At 32.3% G+C, this 23,132-nt stretch overlaps 4 protein-coding genes across 4 annotated transcripts in view; 2 read left to right on the top strand and 2 right to left on the bottom strand.

Annotated features, from left to right (window-relative positions):
- The window catches only part of LOC132746977 (tyrosine-protein phosphatase non-receptor type 13-like), a 78,306-nt gene extending 72,313 nt beyond the window's left edge, over positions 1-5,993 (top strand). Inside the window, exons 40-41 of the mRNA XM_060736269.1 lie at positions 561-623; positions 1,360-5,993. Of these exons, the coding sequence (XP_060592252.1) occupies positions 561-623; positions 1,360-1,419 (123 nt within the window). The 3' untranslated portion in view covers positions 1,420-5,993. The remainder of the gene's footprint in view (positions 1-560; positions 624-1,359) is intronic.
- Positions 5,994-6,336: 343 nt separating this feature from the next.
- On the bottom strand, positions 6,337-9,559 carry LOC132746969 (uncharacterized). Its single transcript, XM_060736261.1, has 2 exons — positions 8,905-9,559; positions 6,337-8,701 (listed from the first exon to the last, which is right to left on the bottom strand). The coding sequence occupies exons 1-2, from the start codon at positions 9,318-9,320 to the stop codon at positions 6,799-6,801; spliced, it is 2,319 nt and encodes a 772-aa protein (XP_060592244.1). The 5' UTR covers positions 9,321-9,559; the 3' UTR covers positions 6,337-6,798.
- Positions 9,560-10,286: 727 nt separating this feature from the next.
- LOC132746968 (uncharacterized) lies at positions 10,287-12,634 on the bottom strand. The gene is made up of 2 exons (XM_060736260.1): positions 12,171-12,634; positions 10,287-11,840 (listed from the first exon to the last, which is right to left on the bottom strand). The coding sequence occupies exons 1-2, from the start codon at positions 12,539-12,541 to the stop codon at positions 10,493-10,495; spliced, it is 1,719 nt and encodes a 572-aa protein (XP_060592243.1). The 5' UTR covers positions 12,542-12,634; the 3' UTR covers positions 10,287-10,492.
- A 3,230-nt stretch (positions 12,635-15,864) lies between these two features.
- On the top strand, positions 15,865-18,624 carry LOC132746967 (short-chain collagen C4-like). Its single transcript, XM_060736259.1, has 4 exons — positions 15,865-16,039; positions 16,760-16,826; positions 17,441-17,518; positions 17,792-18,624. Exons 1-4 carry the CDS (start codon positions 15,908-15,910, stop codon positions 18,283-18,285), a joined length of 771 nt encoding a protein of 256 aa, XP_060592242.1. The 5' UTR covers positions 15,865-15,907; the 3' UTR covers positions 18,286-18,624.
- Positions 18,625-23,132: the final 4,508 nt, after the last annotated feature.

The following is a 23,132-nucleotide window of genomic DNA, read 5'->3' as shown; positions in this document are numbered from 1 at the left end:
TATTTCAAATACAACATATTTATCTACAATGGTGATAATTGAAAACCTGGTTTCATGGCATTGCCATGTTTCTTGTATAGGTATAAAATTATATTAGGTATAATGGTATAAAGAGGTTATAAATCCAGACAGGATCTCTATGGCCATTTCTTTTTAAAAAGAAAGAATGGCATGGCCCTTACTGCTTTGGGTTTAAATCTGGTTTGGCATTTTAGATTTGTTTACCAAGATACAATATAATGTTCCCTCATACCGGGGTATATTGTATAATGAGAAACAAACTTTTAGAAAATACTAGGAGGTTCTTTGTTTTATGGTGTGTAATTAGTGTTATTATCATCATGCAGGCCCCCTTATTGATTTCTATATAGCAATTTTGTGTAGTTTAACAATAATACTTTATCTACAATGTGTAGGTACAAAGGAGTCAGATGTAAAATCTACTTTTTATCACATGTTTGAGTCTGATTCTGTTTTCTTTAATACTAATCTACTGTTCTAAGACTGGCTGTAAAATGACTTTTTATTGTGGAGCTTTGAATACTGTTGTTTGTTTACAGTTTGACCTGTTTGAGATAGTTCAAGAATTACGGAGACAGAGGCAAGGCATGATCCAAACTAGGGTAAGCTTAACAATACTGGTTGTATATCTTTGTGTATTTATTTCTCCCAGCCTGCCTGGACATGCCACTTTTATGAAGTATAGAATCATTTCATGACCCTAGCTTGAGGTTATAAAACGTTTTTGCTAAGAACTGTCTCAGATCTGGGTATTTTCATTGATCAGTGCACGTTGTATGCTGGTTCTTGATCAATCAAAATACTTGAGATCTGAGTTTGACCTTGGAAATTTTCTTTATAACACTGAACATAAAGCACGGGACAAAAATGATTTACTACACTTTCGTCTTATGTTTTATTTATAGAAGCTGGAGGTTATTTACTAGAGAACAAACAAACAAACAAATGAGCCGCGTCATGACAAAACCAACATAGAGCGTTTGCGACCAGCATGGACCCAGACCAGCCTGCGCATCGGCGCAGTCTGATCAGGATCCATGCTGTTCGCTTACAAACCCTATAACAAGTAGAGAAACTGATAATGAACAGCATGGATCCTGATCAGACTGCGCGGACCCGCAGGCTGGTTTGGATCCATGCTGGTCGCAAACGCACTATGTTGGTTTTGTCTTGACGCGGCTCAAATAGTATAAAAAGTAATGATACACTTCTTTCTCAGACTAAAATTTGATGTCAGTATTTCATATGAAGCTGATGTCCTTCATACAGATAAGAGATGAAGTTTCCTGCTTTTTGAGTGCTACAACATAAAGAATTAATTTCTTCTTTTTATTTCAGGATCAGTACTCGTTTTGTTATACTGCTTGTGTAGAGGCCCTTCTAGAGACCCCAAGCTAGTAAATAACAGTATATGATGATGTAGAGGCCCTTCCAGGCAGCCATTTTAAACAGCATAGAAATTTACAGGACACTGAGGCCCTCCTATAGATAGCAGTTAATTAGTTTAATCACTTTATCATTGCGCTTAATTTGTTTATAATTCTATAAATGATTGCTGTTAAATTTTTGAAATATATATTTTTGCAATACTCTAAAGATATTATAAGAAATTATGTACCGGTAAAACAAGCAAATGAATACTTGTATGTTCTCTATAGTCTGTTATATACATGTACCTTTCAAAACTACTTTCATTGCTACTGGATTCTGATATTGAATCTAATATACATACAGAAATACGTAATTGTTAATAAACAGAATCTAGTTTTTCCTGTTTCAGGGAAATAACTTTTTAGACTTAAAAGTCATTTTTTACATATTGAAATTTGAAAAGATATTGATAATTCAGTTAAAGATACTGTCATATGTGGGCTTATTTTCAAAAGTCCAAGCTAATAGAAATGATAAGTTGATTATTTTATGGAAATTATCGAATGACGACTAAAAATGAGTGTCATTATTTGTTTAATGTATATAAATCCATATCTAGATATGTTGTAATCACTAGGACTCCCATATAAAAGAAAAGAACAAGACAAAGTTAATATCTTAATTTGTCAGTTATATATTACCACATGTTTTAAATAACTTCCTAAGTTTAATACATGTAGGTGAAAATGTGTAATATGGTAGTAACACTAGCTGTTAAAATACTGTATAAAGTAGGAGTTATTTGTAGGATTAAAATGGATTGTTAAGAATCAAATTGTTAAAAGTGTTTTCCTTTTTTTTGTTAAGGTAGTTTTTTCATTTAGAAATATTATCCACAATTGATGCAATATTTTACTGGTAGCTGAAGTTACTAATAATGGGTGCTTTTATGAATATAAAGTTTAGATATCAAAGACATTCTAGGATCTCATGAATATTTGTAGAAAGTTTCAGTTTTCATTTACAGTTGCTTATGCTGAGGTCTTGTCCAGTTTTTATAAACGATATAAGTTTGGAAAAACTAAAATTGTCTCTTTTTTCAGAAATATTTGAACAAATTTTAATGTTTGAAGTTGAGTTGTGTCCCTTGCATTACACATATTCTTTGTGCAAAATTGATTTTATGTTATAATTGATGTGTTTTTATAATCCTCTAGTGAAGGATGTTGAAAGTCAATTATTTGCAGATTGCAGGTTACTTATGGGTAAATAGTCAGGGAACAATAAGTTAGCTAACTTCTTGCCTGGTGTATTGTTTATTTACTGTTTATTTACGATTGGAATACTGGTATTAAAATTAAAACAATCAGACTACTTTACAGAAGATAAATATACATATATTTTTGTATGTTTTATATTGTCTGTGAACAGAGGGACAATGAGTGATGATCTGAGTCAGGCTTATAAAAATTGGACAAAGATCATGTTTAGTTTACATGTACAAGTCAACCACAACATGATATTATGGTGCATAATACATTACACATGTAGATAGTTACACACATTTTTATATGTTGTACACATCTGTGTTAGAAACACGCTTTCAGCCACATTTTACATTGACCATTATATTACACATTTATACATTTTTTCACGTGTCTAATTTATAATATTTACCATTGGACCATGGTTCATTTATAAGTTTTTTTCTCTTTCTTTCTGATTATAAAGCTTTTACTGCCGGCCTTCTGCCTTGCTTTGTCAAAAACATGTCATAAAACCTGGCTGCTAAGTAAAGTTCCTCTGCTTAGCACAGGTGGTCTTTATCAAAAAAGAAAAATCCATATGATTTATTTTACTCTTACTGTAAATCCAGTGGTTTTCTATTATTGTTATAATTGGCAGTGTATTTTACTTAATTCCCTTCAGATCATTGATTAGCGCTTGTATTAATTTATTTATTGTAGTTTAGTATATATTTATTTTAAAATATTAGTCTAAACTCCGTCCCTCTGTGTACTATATGAATCTCCTCCAGTCATTGTCTCATTATATGAGCCGCGTCACGACATAACCAACATAGTGCGTTTGCGACCAGCATTGATCCAGACCAGCCTGCGCAGTCTGATCAGGATCCATGCTGTTCGCTTACCAACACTATTACAAGTTGAGAAACTGATAGCGAACAGCATGGATCCTGATCAGACTGCGCGGAAGCACAGGCTGGTCTGGATCCATGCTGGTCGCAAACCCACTATGTTGGTTTTGTCGTGACATGGCTCATATCTATTTTTAGTTTTACTGTGACTTAACTATTTTTAAGCCTTTTTGTGTCGCCTCTACGGAGTAGTGGCGACATATAGGGATCACTTCTCCGTCGTCTGTCTGTCTGTCTGTCCGTCCGTCCGTCACAAAACTTGTCCGGACTACCCCTCATAAACTACTGGTTCAATTTCATCCAAACTTTACAGGAATGATCAGTATCAAGTCTAGTTGTGCATATTGTCAGCATTTTCCGGTTCAATGATTTTTGTCAGAGTTATGGCCCTTTAATAATTTTTAATTTTAAAGTTTGTCCGGACTACTTCTCTTATACCACTAATGCAATTTCAATGAAACTTTACAGGATTGATCTGTAGCTCAAGTCCTTGCGCATATTGCACGGGTTTTCCGGTTGAATGATTTTTGGCCAAGTTATGGCCCTTTGATAAAAAGTTGTTTTTTTCTGTGTGTTGCCAGATACACAATAGCTTGTCCGGACTACTCCTCATAAACTACTGGTGCAATTTCATCCAAACTTTACATGATTGATCAGTACCAAGTCTAGTTGTGCACTGTCCGTCTGTCTGTCCGTCTGTCACAAAATTTGTCCCAACATGAAATTGGCCATTATGAGGCGACACATGTGATTACTGATCGCTCTTGTTTGTTTTTAGTATTGTATTAATTTGAGGACAGATCTCCCAATAAGCTACCTTGTTTTACTTGTTTTATATGTTACACATGATCAGTATTGGAATTTTATCTTATATTCTATTGAATAATGGACTTATCTGTTTCTAAATTTCAAACTTTTCTTTGATAATTTACTCGATCTCAATATTAAAACAATAAAATTGATCAAATTATAATAAAAAGACTTATCAGACTGTAAGGAAATGTAGACTTGCCTCGAGATGGCATACTCTTATAGCTGCCGGTGTTTAAAGAGAAAAGCTGCATTAACGTCTTTTTTTTTCCACATTTATTTATTTGTAAATTGTTATGTGAATGCAGATGGAGAAGGTTTTTATAAACCCCTCAAGTTATATATTGAGATTTACTATAGAAAGGAGCACATAGAACATGTTTAGCTGATTAGCTTTTGCCATTACTTAACTAGTTAAGTTTTATCAATGTGAAGAAAAACATCAATTTTACTGTCTTCTAGAATTTTTTTTACAAAATTGTTAAATTTAGCTATGATTAACAATTTATTGGAATCTGTCCACGATAAGAATTTTTGGAATGCTTAAATAAAAGACAATATGCTTTTATAAAAGACAATATGCTTTTATTTAATGCTTATCAAAGAAGTTTTTGGGAATAAAGATAAGTGAATAAATGGGCAGATTTTGTGATAAATATTAAAGTTAAATATTCATAGTGTAATATATTTAATAAACATATTTATTCTGTGTTTTTAATCTACTAATGCAATATACTATTATTTTATTTTACTCTTATATATCCGTGTTGTAATATTTATTATATTTTCTGTTTGTGCCAGTAATTAATTTCTATTATTTTTGTTATGTTTATCTATTGAATTCTTTTTATCTGTTAAAACACGGATTTATATTACATATAAATCCGTGGTAAAAATTTAAAACTAATAGTTATGACTTAGTAGAAAACCATGGAAAATGAATTTATGTTAACTATTCCTTTAACCCATGGGAAAAATGGCATTAACCATGGTGTTTGAGAAGATTACCAAAAAACCATGGAAATGTCCATTTAACATGGGAAAAATGTCAGTAACTATGGGGTTTGATAAGAATATCACAGACCATGGAAATGTCCATTTAAGTAGGAAACAGAGAAAAAATGTCTGTAACCATTGGTAAGATTATTACTATAGGACTGGAATTCTGGAACACAGACTGTGAGATAGAGTATTGTATTTCTATATGTGGAATCACTTAAGTTACAAAGTTTTATATATTTATTGAACAAGTTTTGTGTATTCCTTTTCCTACTATTTGATTACAACTGACAAGTTTTTTTATGCAAGTGCTTTTCTTTAATATTGTTATTATACCCTGTCAATGTCTGCCCAACGATATAAACTATATTCATATTCTTTTGTAACTGATAAATCATAATTTAATTGAAAAAGTGAAATAAAAAAATATATAAAAAATAAATATATATTGATATTTCAAATGTATTGTTTAAGATGCATAATTTTACTTTTTTGTATTATCAGTGTAAGTATGAAATCATTGTAACACAATAGAACACATTCCTAGATGATATGTCTATTTGTAATAACAGTTACACTCAGTGTTTGTATCAAATCTAACGAATAATAAACAAATTAACAAGAACATGTGTAAGCATCTTGTTTTTTCCCCAATATAACTACACAATATGAGCCGTGCCAGGACAAAACCAACATAATGGGTTTGCGACCAGCATGGATCCAGACCAGCCTGCGCATCCACACAGTCTGATAAGGATCCATGCTGTTCGCTTACAAACTCAATTACAAGTAGAGAAACTGATAGCGAACAGCATGGATCCTGATCAGACTGCGCGGATGGGCAGGCTGGTCTGGATCCATGCTGGTCGCAAACCTATTCTGTTGGTTTTGTCGTGATGCGGCTCATATTCTAGGCTTAATGAGGGTCCATCCGCCCTTCCGAGTGCGGACCCCGGACATGTCACCATTTATGTCCCTGAAGTTTATAATCTGCTGAAGGGTGACTATTAATTTTGAATTCAGTAATTCACTGAATGATACTTAATATATACACAAGCCGATTTTTGTGATGTTTACTATATTGAGGCGCGGGGGCCAATGAGACTAAACATGGTCAAAGTTGTCAATGTGAAGTTCCCAATATATGTGGCTGCATCCTTCTTGATGGACAGACTCGTCTAAACCGCATGATTGTAATTAATATGAATCTTGTTAAGTTTTTGTCATAGGAGTCAAGCGATTATTAAATATTTGCCGTGACTCAAATATTTAAGGATCATGAAACGGTGATGCAATATTCTCGAGCGTGACGAGACAATGATTATTATGACAATTGCATATTTCTATCTTCAGATCAATATCACAATGTCGGATCAAACGCACTTTCGACAATTTCTTGTTAACCAATTCGTTTATTGTAGACATGGGCCAATAATAGTCTAAGCTATAGAGTTTTTTCTTGTTACACTACTTCTTGGAGTGTTGTTCATGATCCTCGTTTCCCTTTTGTCTGATCTGGCAGACTGGCGACTAGTGATGGTTGCAGAATCTAGTCTTTTCGGATTTGCTGCACGTGATGAAGATCTTTGCGTTGTTCTCTCGTTAAGACTCTCACGGGATGCTGATTTATTTCTAGAACCTGCTAGGCTCCCTTTGGGTAAAGTGTTGTTAGTTTTTTCAGTAGTTGTACTTGCTGATTCTTTTGCTGAAATATCCCTGCTACGTCTCCTAGACAACGCACTATTTCGTCTGGTCACACTGTTTGTGGACTTTTCAAGAGCAGATTCTTTGATATCCGGCAAAGTTAGCTTGTTTGCATTATCGTTATGTTCAACAACATCTTCGTTTTCAGATGTGTTCATATTGACAACAGGCTGAACATTTATAATTTTATTACTTGCATTAGACTTCGGCTGTTTTTCAACAACTTTAAACTTTACTTCAGTTCCTTCGGCTACGTCCTTTAAAGAAGTTTTTGTTAATTGAAAAACTGTGATAAATTTTGACTTCTGAGATGTCAAGACAATCCTCATGCTGTTTGGGTCGAAAGAAATTGAGTGAGGTCGCTTTACACCATCTTTATTTGAAAGTATAGTGGCGACCCTGTTTAGTCCATATATTTGTATGATATTACTTCCCTTTCCGTTGCATATCAGGGCATTGTCATTTCTGTCTATGCATAATCCACACGGCCAAGCAAATTCTTTGTAAGAAATGACAGACACAACGTCATTATTTGACGTCAATGTCACTATTCCGCGGTTTCCGTCAGTTACATAGATTAATTTTCCGTTTGAAACTACCTGAATAGCTATTGGACAAGCGAAAATGTTTTGTCCAGTATTATTCTTTTCAATCGTTTTAACATGTTCACCCAAAACAGTATACACAGCAATTTTCCCACAACCTTCATCTTTGAACCCGCCGCAGACGACATAAATGGTACCGTCATGGTATGTTATACCGCGACATGGTTCATCCGTGTAGATCATTCTCGAAAGTTTCATTTTAGGAACAAGACTGATAAACTGAATAGTTTTTTCCATGGTCAAAGTGACAGCTGCTTCCTCTGGGTTGATAGAGCAAACATCATCTGGATTACTTAATAGAACGATCTGGTCTATTAAGGTGAACGATTTATCAAGGAGTTTTACCTTTTTATTATCCCAGTCAGTTAGAATGAACCTTCCATCTTTAAGAAACGTAGATCCGAACATGTCACACTTTTTATATTCGTCTGCTACACTAACATCATGCCTTTCTAAATATTGCCCTGTATATATTTCCTGTTGATAAGAAAACGTACCTAGTACCTGTAAACTTTTTAACCAGTCATAAATTCTTTCATCTGCCACATACATGATTGGTTCTGCAACGTAGGTATGTTGAACAAAATTCAAAATTCTTTCGCCTTTCATGATCCTTTCTTGAGCTCGTTTTGTTCCAACGAAAACTTCAGTGTCCCTTTCAACGCCTCCTTTTGAACCTTTTTGGGGAGTTAGTATTTCGGCGATTGAGTCAAGGCTAGATATCATTTCACTATACATTTGGGAGTACTCTTGCATTTGGTCTCTCCCGCGGCTACACGCATTTTCCAACTCAGATATTGTTGCATTTTCCAAGTTGTCTAGAATTTTGTCAATTCTTTTTCTGTTTTCCCTTATTCTGTTTGTCAACGTGTTCTGTTGTCGATCAATTTTAGTAATATCTTTCTCTGTTTGCCTTTTTAATGACACGAGCTTTTTCTTCATTTCTCGGGCATTATTCTTCGCTTCTTTACTTTCATCCTTCTTAGCAGCACCTTTTGAAGCAGATTCAATCAGTACAACATTGAGGCAGGTCCTTTTTAAAAAAATATAAAGCACAGATTAGATTGCTATGACAATAAGAAACATTAAAAGAATTGTAAAAAATATCTACATGTGATTAAGTATCTAAAAATGTAAATAGACGAAAATAAAGATGATGTTTTATAATAACTTTACGACACATAGAAGATAATTTATATAACGTTTGCTGGTCAAATAATGTTACAAGAAAGGTACCTGTGATTGATTGCGATGCAGGCCCCACACCATACCTCGTTATGGTCTGCGCAAAACATATCCACTCTCTTTCCAGGATGTTCAGAACATTCTAGTGGGTTATTCCTCGGTTTAGCTCCATCATCGTCTTTTCGCCGCCTATCATCTTTGCCGAGGATCTTATGGTCTATCATGGACTGGAACTTGACATGTTGCTTTACGCAATCAGCACATAAATTTTCACCACAGTCGTCGCAGTAATTTGTAGCTTCTACATTATTGCTCTCTCGCATGCACGGGTTGCACGGGTATTCGAGTTCTGTTTTTGCTGTGGTCTTCGAACCTCTTGTCCCAACTGTTTTGTTTGTTCGTCCTGTCCTGGAACTTGCAACAGTAGTATTCGACCTTCCACTTGCAGCTGACCGAATACGACTCATTTTTCTCTGTTCTTTACGAAAAAAACTCAGCTCCAAAAAAAATTAAGATATTAAGTTTAATTGTCCTGTCTTAATTGCTTTCTGACTACAGGTATTACTAAAATATGTAACCCAATAGCTGTGTAAAAGTTGAAATAAGCGACATATTGTTTAAAAAATTGTTATAGATTTATTTTTGTTAAACTTTATTAATAGTTTCAATACATACACCTAACACTTTAAAGATAAGTCAAGCTTTCACTTAAATATAGATATTCAGTTACAGAACTGATACTCTTCTCGATTTTTATAAATACATAACCGTTGAACCGTTTGATTTTTAACCTAATTGTTTTAATCCATTTAAGAGATATCAATTTCATTTTAAGATATTAATTCACGCATAGTACATGTGGATCCGTTAAATGTACGTTGAGCAACATATCTAACAAAGTCAGTTCAGAAAAAAATGTATTTTAAAAAAAACAAATATTATGGTTTGAGGCATGTGTTATACATGTATTATCACAAACATGTACTTTTGTTGTCCAATGTTATACCCATGTGTAGACTGGCTTAACTTCAGATCTTCTCACTGGTTACATTACCAACTCAAGCGGTATTTATGCCCTGATTTTAAAGACTGTACCCATCAGCGGTGCTCTGGAGGTTCAGGTAACTGCCTCTTAACCCCAGAGATTTGGTTTCGAGCCTTATTTAAGTCACGACCATATTTTTGCATATGACACCAAGACCTGGTCTGGTCACAGGAGTCGGACTCGAGTGTTGTAAAAAAAGTTAAAACTTTCAACACAGTCAAGTGTATTAATTAAAAGAAAATATGTTTAAAGTAATAGTCATGCTTTTATAGTGGTGTAAAACGGGAATTACAATAGAGGGGATATAAGAAATAATAAACGGAACCTCGCAAAATACCAGTGTACAAAACAACTTGCGTAACGTAGAAAAAAAAAAAGATTGTAGAAAAATAAATAATTTATTTCCATTTTCTTTAAAAAAAACAACAACAAGAAAGCATTCATATAGTGATATAACATGTATATAGATAGAAACTAATTAAATATAAATTAATGTTCAAATGTACATTCAATTTACAAGACGATTTTATTTTTTCAGTTTCACCCAATTATCAATTGACTTTTCACATTTGCTGTTCTACTCGGCAGTGTAGTTTACATTGGTGTGAACACTTTTATAAAGTTCGACTTATTTGTGGTGACAATAAGTCGGGAACCAACCGGGAAAAAGCATATTGACATAGGGTCTTTGAGCCCGTCCTCAGCTCTTAATGCCACGCCTATCTTAGCGTTTTCTCGCACCTGCACAACGTTATTAGAACTGCTACCGCAGATAAATAGCTGGTCGTTATTGTCCACGCAAATCCCCCATGGCCATTTCATTTCCGGGTCTGAAAATGGCGGTGTTACTTCCCCTGATTTTTTCAGTGTGATGAGGCCTTTCTCTCCATCCGTTACATAAATCTTGCTGCCATCGTTGGAAATAGCGATGCGCATAGGTATTGAGAAGATTCCGTCTTGTAGATGGTCGTGTTCGATGGCGCGAATGAGTTTTCCTTGTGTTGTATATATACGCAAGTGTCCTTTGACCTCATGTTCTAACCCTCCGCAGATGATAAATAATTCGCCGGCCCAATACTCCATACCTCTTCCTTCTACTCCAATATCTAATTTCTTTCCAAGTGTGAGTTTTGGATCTACTTTTACAACAAGTAATGATTTCTCGTCTGGAAGGCTGACCATTGCCTCATTGGTTGAAATGTGGCAAACGTCATTCGGTGCCGATGGGAGTTGGATATTATCCACGACGGAGAAAAATTTATCAAGCAATTTGAGTTTCTTGTTCCCCCAGTCGGTCATGAGAATTCGTTCGTCTGCTACGACAGATGCGCCATTAATAACACATGTTTCCTTGTCGTCTTCAACACCAATGTGAATCTCATTCAGGCGATACTTGAAGATAAAATGACCAAGCAGGCCATTTCGCATGTTGTATAGCCATTCTTCGATGCTTGGCTCGACAACAAACTTTATTCTTTCTCCTAGCGTACCCCTCTTTATGGCGGCGAAATATTGCTTTCCGTCAATGAGTTTACGCTTGGCACGGTGCGTGTATATGAAAATATCTGGCTCCATGTTAGTCGGGCTTAACGGTTTGTCCAGCTCCCGTTCTAATTGACGCATTGATTTCAAGACAGCCTCGCATCGGAGAATATCTTCGTTAATCTGTACAGAATTCCTGGTGTATATCTCTCTCATCTGAAGGATAGTTTTGCGTTCCATTTCGTCAAGAAGTTCATTGACCCGCAAACGAATGTCTTTCATTGTTGCCAACACGCGATCATTCTGCTGTGCTAAATTAACGAGACTGTTCTCAACAACTGTCTTGAGTTGTTCGAAATCTTTCTTCATCTTTTTGACATTTACTTTGTTATCTTTATAATCTTTGCCTTTCAGAATATTCTTCGAAGCTTCTGATATGAAAGTGACGTCAGAGCAAGTCCTAGATGAAACAGAACAAGCACAAAAATCTTAACCTTGTTTACAAAATAATTATACTGTTCGAGAAATACTGACTTAATAATGAGTTTTCAGTTTAACCATACTCTTTACAATTAGATTTTTAAATAACAAGTGTAATGTAATTTTTCTAAATAACAATTTTGCGTATAAAACCATTCTTGTGAAAATGCGGCAATCGTAAATAATAATTTGAAGGGTTCATAACGAGGATGAAAAATTTATTTTCCTGTATCGAAATCAAGTACTGTAATAACAAATTAACTTGCACACAACCTCGCGCATGGATTGGATAATATTTTGTTTGACTTACTTGTGGTACACGGCCATACAACCACCACAGGACACTTCGTCGTGTTCTCGACAGTACATGTCCACCATTTTTCCAGGATGGTTATGACATTCCAACAGATTCTCTTCCTCTTCCACGTCTTTATTGATATGCCGACGAGCGGACTTTCCTAGAATTTTATGACCTCGCATCGTCGGAAACTTCTTATGTTGACCAACACACATTAGACAGAGGTTCGCCTCACATTCCATACAGTAGTTGCTGGCCTCATTCTGTACACCATCACGCTCGCATGTTGTACACAGAAACTCCAGATCGTAGGCCGTGTTTAACGCCGGAACATTTTTTCCATTCGTCGGCTGAGAATTCGCCGAAACCTCTTTTTTCCCCATTCTTACAAATATACAAGTATCTATATTTCGCCTATTTCATTTCACTGTATTACGGCACAATTCTTCTACTAAGGGTATTTAATTTTTAAAGGGAGAATTATCAAAGAAACTTAATGCGTACTTATATCAATGCTTCTTTTGTTTAAAAGGCATGTGTTATAAAGTGGAACGAACCTGTAACTTTAGAATAATTGAGCTCTATATGATTTTGTTATGAACATTGAATATAGATTTGCCATTGTTCTTTGCACATAAATAGATCAGGCTATTGTCAAGGGATCACCTTTACCGACTTCATTTGCGGCAAATAAGAACCATGTAATTTTGACACATGTTTCAATGAGAGAAAACTGTAAGTGCATATACATGTATATCCGATATCAGAAGTACCTGTTAAAGACCCATTATGCCTCTGAAATGCTATTATTTTCCCCCCAAAAAAACGCTTTATTTTTGATACCTTGTTACCGTTTCGAAAAAACATTTGCAACATATATTAACTATCTTTGCTCCTTTTGCTCTGTTGGCAATTGGTTTAATTATAGTGAATAAATATTTTGTATGGAAGTCAAAGTACTACAAATGTTTGTTTACATTTTGCTACCTTTACTACACATTTCTGAACATTCATTACTAATTTTTTAAGTTAATAAAAATCTATCAGGCTCTAATTCCATTTTCAAAACATTATTTAACACATGTTTGACATTTTTAAAGATTTAGATAGATATGGCTTTCTGAATCATAGTGTTCCTTTAAACATATATTCTTTACACTAGCATAAACGTTTCAAAACTATCATTTGAATTCGTTATGAGGAATTAAATACAATTAAGTACCGTTATGTACAAATCCTGTATCGTTATGTAGAATCTTATTTGCGGTCAAATATCTGTATGTAGAATTCCTATATGCAGTCAAGTAAAGTTATGTAGAATGCATATATGCAGTAAAGTACCGTTATGTAGAAATATACAGTCAAGTATCGTTATGTAAAAGTCCTATATATGCAGTCAAGTACTGTTATGTAGAATTAAATACAGTCAAGTATCGTTATGTAGAATTAAATACAATCAAGTATCGTTATGTAGAATTCCTAAATGCAGCCAAGTACCGTTATGTAGAAATGAATAAGTCAAGTATCGTTATGTAGAATTAAATACAGTCAAGTACTGTTATGTAGAATTAAATACAATTAAATATCGTTATGTAGAATTCCTATATGCAGTCAAGTATCGATATGTAGAAGTCCTATATAAGCAGTCAAGTACCGTTATGTAGAATTCTTTATATGAAGTCTAGTATCGTCAAATTCCCATGTATGCATTCAAGTAGTCCTGGATATGCAGTCAATTATCGTTAGGTAAAATTCCTTTATGCAGCAGTTTAGAGGGATGATAAAAAAATACGAGGACTTTTAGTACCGTTGTGTATTATGCCTATATACAGGCTTTAATTGTTGATGCTATTTCTATATTAATTGAATCAATTTCTGTAGAAGAGTTACCATTTTGTATAAAAGAACCTCGCACATCATATAATATGGAAATATTTTGATTAAAATATAGCATAAAATTAAAAAGAAAAATGGACAAATGTGTTTCTTCTTTGTATGTTAAAAAGAAAAAATAACGAATACGGGCAAATATTGATACAGTTTATCGTTGTCCATACATTATATCGTTGTTTATTCAGTATATCATTGTTTATTTAATATATCATTGTTCATACAGTATATAATTGTGCATACTGTTTACCATTGTTGATGCAGTATATCATTGTCTATACAGTATATCATTGTTCATACAGTACATCATTGTTCATACAGTATATCATTGTTCATGCAGTATATCATTGTCTATACAGTATATCATTGTTAATACAGTATATAATTTTCATGAAGTATTTCGTTGTTTATACAGTATATCATTGTTCATACAGTACATCATTGTTGATGCAGTATATCATTGTTCATACAATATATCATTGTTCATGCAGTATATCATTGTTCATACAGTATATCATTGTTCATACAGTATATCGTTGTTTATATAGTATATCATTGTTTATACAATATATCATTGTTCATGCAGTATATCATTGTTTAAATACAGTATGTCGTTGTTTATACAATATATAATTGTTCATGCAGTATATCGTTGCTTATTCAGTATATCATAATTTATATATTATATCATTATTTATACAGTATATCACTGTTCATGAAGTATATTTTTGTTAATACAGTATATCATTGTTTATACAGTATATCATTTTTCATGTAGTATATCGTTGTTTATTTAGCATATCATAGTTTAATCAATAAATTATTGTTCATGCAGTACATCATTGTTTATACAGTTTATCATTTTTCTTGTAGTATATCGCTGTTTATACAGTATATAATTGTTTAAACAGTATATCATTGTTTATACAGTATATCATTGTTCATACAGTATATCATTTTTCATACAGTATATCGTTGTTTATACAGTATATCATTGTTTATACAGTATATCATTGTTCATACAGTATATCATTGTTTATACAGTATATCATTGTTCATACAGTATATCATTGTTTATACAGTATATCATTGTTTATACAGTATATCATTGTTTATACAGTATATCATTGTTCATGCAGTATATCATTGTTCATAAATTATAGTACATTGTATATCATTTTTATACAGTATATCATTTTTATACAGTATATCATTGTTCATACAGTATATCATTGTTCATATAATATATTATACAGTATATAATTTTTTTATACAGTATATCGTTGTTTATAAGGTATATCAATGTTCATAAAGTATATCATTGTTCATACAGTATATCATTGTTTATACAGTATATAATTTTTATACAGTATATCATTGTTCATACAGTATATCATTGTTCATATAGTATATCATTTTTTATACAGTATATAATTTTTTATACAGTATATCGTTGTTTATACAGTATTTCGTTGTTCATACAGTATATCATTGTTCATACAGTATATCATTGTTTATACAGTATATCATTTTAACATATATAACCCTATCATAATTGTCTGCAAAGTTAAACATAGTACCAAGTATTACATGTATGAATAAAAGCATTTTTACAACAAACGTTGCTCCTCTTTCACAATAAAAATATTTTGAATATTTGTAACATAAAAAGCACCGATTCCATTACAGACTCCGATCATTTTTCAATGAAAACAAAAGTCAATTTACAAACTTTACTACTCTGACTTTTTTCTATTAGAAGGACTTTTTAAACCCATAAGTTTTAACAGTACGTCACTGATAAGACAACTGTCATATAAGCTGACTTTCATTTTATATCAGACTTACACGTCAACAAAATGTGTTTTGTTTTTTATATATCTTTTTTTCTTATTTCGGCCAGCGAAATATTTTGTAGGGATAGAAATAATCGACTTTTACTTCACGATGACGCTTCTCTTGTACAGGCATATCAGACATTAGCTGCAGAGGTAAGATTTTTTGTTAGAGAAAATCATTATTTAATTTTAAGATAACTCACATTTTTGCAGATTTGTTTGCGCAACTTTTGCTTTGTATTTAAAACTAGTTCTTTTAATCATTGGCCCATAATTTTTGAATTTCTGTAATGGCTAATGTACCATATTCATATCCATAAAAACAACGTGTTGGCTTATTGTCGTCTTCGCATCTGGCTATTAAAGCATCATTTCACCTAATCTACAATTGGCCATCATATTAACGTTCACTGCATTTGACGTATTGATGCCGTTCTGTTAGGCGGAAAGAAAATCAGAAATCAGTTAATTTGAATGTGAACGGATGAGTGGTCAGCAAGTGGTGGTGGTGGTGATGGTGTTGGTAGATAACCCTCCGGATTGCAGCAGTAAGCCAGAGCATAGTTCATCCAGACGGTTTATCATTTCTAGTTGGATTCACTTTCGCAAGGAACTGATATAATTCTGTAAAATACGAATGACCGTAGAAAGGATTTCATGATCAATCACAACTAAAGTGACCTGTACCGTCTTGGAATCGCACTGGAATCGCCCGATTCGACAAGTTACACTGCCCGACTACAGATCAGATGGTTGCCAGCTACTCACAAAATTTACTAATACTCTTTTTAATAACTCTCTTAATAATTGGCATGTTGTCTACAAAACCTGATTATCCATTGTTGAAAAAATGTTATTCTTTTATGAAATTAGGTTAATGCAATGAAGTCTGAAATAACAACTTTGAAGTCCACTGTCGCAACACTGCAAAGTTACACAGGTAAACAAGATCATATCATATTGTCATATTATGACAAGGTTTATTAATAATTATCGTCTTTGACACATAGCATGGCTAAGTTTTAAAGTCCCGGGAATGGCAAATTCAATTAAGCCACATATGTATACATTGATTTGTACTTTAATTGGCTGAGGTATACGCTCTTAAAGGGACTCAACTGAATTCTGTGTTTACATGATGGAACGGAAAATAATTTTTCAAGATTAATATTCCACTACACTAATACAAATTTCAGATTATTCGCTCTCTCTCTGTTTTTCCAGATTTATTATTTTGATTCTAAAAATGACCAAAAATTGAAGAGCATTTCAATGCTTTTCGCTCAAATCGAATTAAGAATCGCAGAAAAATACGATTTCAATTTATTTCTGAGTTTATTTCTAAATTATCCTTTAAATATCATTTTGTTTGAACAGGCCAGTTGACCTATGTAAGAAATTCAAATTTTATGATTTTAGGCTTTTGGACCTCAGTGGAGTTCCTTTTAAAGGGAACATAAACTGATCCAAAGTGCCACTGAAAACAGTGTCTGAATGACTGTACAATACTTGAATATTGTGGTGTCCTACATCAAGTATTAATTATTATTGTAGGAACAGGAGGACACAGCCTTTATGTCAGATGGGGCAGAACATCATGTCCTGCAAATGGCACACATCTCGTCTATTCAGGTAAAACGTTTTAGTTTATAAGATAATAAAAAAGTAACTATTAAATAATTACTATAATTTGATTCACATACCCTTTACTACAATTCGCTGGAAAAAAATGGATTTCAAAGTATTTTGTTATACATATCATTATACATGTATCTGAAAATTAGCTAATACATGGTGCCTTACCTATCAGTAAAGAGTCAAAGTAGGTCGGGCGTACATAAATATGTTTTCTGAAGCAACATGTAATATTTTCATACGATTCATATACATGTTGACATTTTGTAGGTTTCTCAGCAGGATTCTATTACGGCAAATCAGGCGGCGCTACAAATCACCTCTGTTTACCGACAGACCCGCAATGGGCTCATTATGATGACTCGGTAACCTCTGGTAGCAAAATATACGGTGTGGAATATCAGTTTGGAGACACTTTTTCGGATCAAGGATCTGCTTTTTTTGGCGGGGAACATATCTATGAAGAGGACGCTCCATGCGCGGTTTGCCAGTCAACTAGACCGATCATGATGATGTTACCAGGTCGTCTTGATTGTTATCCAGGATGGACCAAAGAATACAATGGATATCTTGTGTCTGAAGCAGATGGGCATGCTTCTGCATCAGAATACATCTGCCTCGATTCAAGACCGGAAGTTGTCATGGGTGGGCATGCCAACAATAATGGTCGCCTGTTTTATTTAGTAGAAGGCGTATGTGGCTCATTGAAATGTCCGCCCTATGTAGAAGGTCGTGAGCTCACGTGTGTTGTTTGTACAAAATAGACAACTAGGAAAAATACTTCTGATCCCCCATTTTAAACTTGTTATGAAAAGCATCCTTTAATTTAAGTATTTTTATAACAAATTTTCCAATTCCCTGGTTTTCTCAAAATGCATGTCAGACATAAGCCTGGGATTCATCAGGCATTGGCACTCAGTAAATGACCATAATTTTTGTATAATCAAATATACAAAAAAAAACATAAAGGCATAAATGCATAATAGATATTATCAGAGACATAGATAGATGTTATCTATGTCTCTGATATTATTGTCTCTAAAGCGGAATTTTCTATATGTATCCATTTATCCACATTTCTTGCCATTCTGCATAATAATATCACGGATATATTACTATATAATATCAATATAAATCCGTGATAATATATAACTTAAGAGGCAATTCCTCATGTTCAAGATTGAAAGAGAATATTAATTCATTGATTTTAAAACATTTTATACACTGTGATATTATGTTTTTCAACCATAAAATGCTTGCATACTTTTTAAAGATATACATAATTAAATTTTTTCCATAAAATAAATAAAATTGATAACTTTATTAAAGATTTCTACATTAAAAATGTAATGTATAAAGGGAATGTTTTTATACAAGAGGAAAGTCTCGAGTCATGCTGTGTATTGGTATTTTTTTTATGCATTACACTGGTCTCCTGCTGATAAGAGGGTCTCAGGGTAAATAACAAAAATGCAAATGTATGCAATATTTATTGAAAATTTCCTTTTTTTCCCCCAAAATACATGTAAGTCCTCGATAAATGACTATACTTTTTGTATAATCAAATGTAAAAAATAATCTTAATGTCATAAACGCACGTTAGATATTATTGTCATTTATTGTCTTTGAAGTGGAATTTTCTAATCTTATTATAAAAAACTGGTTTAAAACCAATATCAGTGTTAACTATTCTACAAAGACTTTGTATCAATATTTTTTCACATTTTTTGCAATTCTGCATTAAAATTTTTTTTCTATTATAGATTTGACAAATTTGCCTTGTCAGTTTTCACGCACTTAGAAGATAATATATTTTAAAGAAAATATTATTTAAATACATGATTATTTTTGCAACTTCCTTTTCAATGCATCTGTTTTTTGTTTTGTTTTTTTTTTTTTTTAATTTAATATCATACATGAGCAGAAAACAGTTACAGGAGATTAAAGTGTCAAAAGTCATGCTGTGTATTGGTGTTTTGATATAGTACCCTGCTGATAAGAGAGCCCCTCAGGGTAAATAACAATGTCGTCTCAAAAAATGGAATTGACAGATTTTCTAATCTTTTTGTTAATATCCATGTCAGTTTAAGTATACTAGTATCCCACAGGTACATATCAATACTTAATCCACACATATCAATACATACCACCATTATATATAAATATTTATTTTCAGAATAATATATATCATTTATATTAATCTTAAGTAAATCTCAGTTTGAGAATTAAGGTAAGAGAGATTATAAATGAAATAAAATTGACAAAATTTAGGCAAATTATAAACATATTAATTCTTTAATGTATTAAAGGCTATTAATGCTTAAAATCATTACCTTTAACTAAAACAACCATAAGTTCAGATCAAAAATAACTAATACTACGGTATAATTCCCCCTCCCCCCCAATTAATTTTGTTTGATTAGCATTTCAATGTTTCATATTTCATTACCAGATTATAATAAAATAGAATCATATTAAATATCAATTAAGTTTGTTTATTTATGCACTTATCAACATTAAAGTTATAATTATTTATATTTAAATTACTTATTCTAACAATTAATTTTAAAGTACAAAATCAGTAAAATTAATGACTTTGAAATTTATTGTTCTTATATTTTACGCCATATTTTACAAAATCCAATAATCACAATTTCAAATTTTTATTGAAAAACTATTAAACAGATATCTATATTTTCTATCTTTTTTGTAAAAGTCAAATTGCTATTCAGTGAAATAAAAGGTAACTGCTTAATACATATAATAGGTCTGGTGCACTACAAAGTGCACTTATGAAGTGCACTAGTAGTGCACTTTGTAGTGCACTAGTAGTGCACATCTAGTGCACTCCTAGTGCACTTTGTGTAACCTTTAGTGTGAACTCAACTGTAGGTATATTATCACTTTTGTCTTAAACATTGATCCTGAGAAAATTAAAATTAACATATTTTCTTAGATGTTATTGTGATATCTTTACGAGTATTCCCTAGATAAAAATGTCGATTATTGAATACGTAGATATACGATATAAAGATCAAAATATACATATTTAACCACTCATTATTCACATATATTATATCAGAATAATACTGGCATGTTACTTTTCTTTCGTTGGCTACAAAGTTAAACACAATCAAAGATTTAATCTCAACAAACAAATGGACACAAATAAAAGCCATACTTATATTTCTCAAAAGCTATTTATTTTTTGGTACCCTGTTTCTACACGTTTACTCAGCCCAATATATTTTGCTTTTGTTCCTTTTTTGCAATAAGTATAGTTATAGTAATTTAGTTTTTTTGTATGGAAGTCAAAATACTACTATGCTTTTATCACAAATAATTCAACATTCAGCGCTAAACAATATACTTTTAATGAGTTATAAGCATCTAGCTCTCCCTAAAAGTGTTACTTTTATTTATAAAACTCATGTTTATACTCATGTTTGCCTTTTCTAAAGAAGAAAAGAGTATCTGTTTATTCTGGAATTCAGGCTTTAAAATTTTTTTGTGTGTGTGCATTACTAACCTAAAAGAGTGACCTTCAATGAAAACATAATGTTTTTCCAATATTAACTGCAATAACTTTATCTCAAATAAAATTATATTTCCAAAACAAACTATGATCCTATTTCCAAATATTTTAAAACACGAAAAACCATTTTTTTCAAATCCTCAAAAATGAAAATATTAAAAAAAGAAAATGTTTTTTCCAATAGAAGAACCTCAATTTGCTCCCATTTCCTTTTCTATATATTATGGCCTGTCTCCTCTTTTAAAAGTTGGTTACTGATAAGACAGCCGACATGGACAGATTGTTGCATTTATATCTGACAAACACATCACCAAAATGTTTAAAATGTCTCTAGTGTTCTATATAACTGTATTTCTTATTTCGTCCAGCGAAATAGTTTGTAGGGATAGAAATAATCGACTCTTACTTCACGATGACGCTTCTCTCGACAGGCATATCAAACAGCTGCAGCTGTGAGATTTTAATCTACTTTAGTAGATTCTGCTGGAACCGAGGGTAAATAAGCCCTTGCCAACACTATACAGCCTGTTCACCCGCGTAGTATGACCAGGCTTAAAAACAGCACCAAATTTATCCGAATTTAACGTAACATTCGTTTTTAATACCTAAGGCTTTTCACTTGCTACGAGTACCTGTGGAAGAAAAGAAAAAGAAGTGAAAAAACGGGTATTATGAAATAAGTAACAAGTGAAAAACGGCGGGTATTAGGAAATTCGTAACAAGTGAAAAATGGCAGGTATTATGAGTTAAAAATCGGTAAATTTGGCAGCTACTGATTGGTGAAGAGAGTCTCCGACTTAAAACCAAGTGTCTATGGTTAAATGTAGCTAGCATATTGTTCTGCCTTCGTTTATACGTGTTCTACTTTCGCTTATTGGGGCAGAATCTTTCACAATGGGGAATATCTAGATATAAAAATATAAGAAAGTTTAATCCACTTTTCCAGCTTTTATTTAATTTTTTAACACATACAGTTTAATCAGGCAGAATGATCTAATATAAACAGAATATTAAATTCTAACATATTAATGAAAGTAAGTTTTACATTCATTTACTTGAACAAATAGATAATATTCAAATATTAAGTAACATCTTGTTACCTGAAGTTTTTAACAAAGTTATTAACATAATTATATTTTCAAGTATTCAAAATAAGAACAGCTTAGTGTTCTTAACTAAATTTTAGTTGTTTAACATCAAACATTTACAACATGTACATAGAATAAAAATACAACTTACCTAGATATAAAAATATAAGAAAGTTTAATCCACTTTTCCAGCTTTTATTTAATTTTTTAACACATACAGTTTAATCAGGCAGAATGATACTGCCAGCTGGAAAAGGGATCTTTTAAGGGGTTCTCTCACTGTCCATTGGTTTAACTTAGTTGACCAATAATTAAACATTATTTCTAGAGAGGCGGAACTACAAGATCTGGCTTAAGTCTGAAAATACTTGAGAAATAACTTACATATTTTCTAATCACTATTAGTAAATTTAATTGTCTATGTTTTTAAAAGAATAAAGTTTATCACAGATGTTAATATAACAAGCATTTTACAATTCTTTGTCTAGTGTAAAAGGTTTTTAGCACATTGGCTTCTCTGTAACAACATGTCACCTGTTTGAGACATTCCAATTGACCACCTAAATGTACTTGAGATTTAACAAAGAAAAAGGGTATAATCTAGTTTTATCATTTATAAATTTATGCTTAATTTTGAAATCAGAAAATACAAAATAAAATTTAAAATGAAATTCAATACAAATATTTCACATCACTTATTTAATATACATAATGTAAAATATAAAAAGAAAATAGCTAATTTTTCATAGCATGACACGACCTCCCCCCTGAAATTACTTTATTCCTATAAAGTGTAAAAGTTTGTTTGTGGGACAGTGAGAGTTCTAGGTAAGTAACGGAAAAATATACAAATATAGACATGCTTGCAAAAACACCAAAATTGTGAAACATACTAATAACGTATACAATAATGTTGTAATATAAGATATAAAGATTAAAACCAAAATAATTCCATATTGGAAATAAGTAATATCTTTTTCCCTGTTAT

This window comes from Ruditapes philippinarum, unplaced genomic scaffold (genome assembly GCF_026571515.1).
Source record: "Ruditapes philippinarum isolate M1 unplaced genomic scaffold, ASM2657151v2 ctg85_1_1_1_1, whole genome shotgun sequence".
NCBI lineage: Eukaryota > Metazoa > Mollusca > Bivalvia > Venerida > Veneridae > Ruditapes > Ruditapes philippinarum.
Note: the sequence above shows the minus strand (reverse complement) of the source record. Positions and strands in the feature narration are given on the sequence as shown.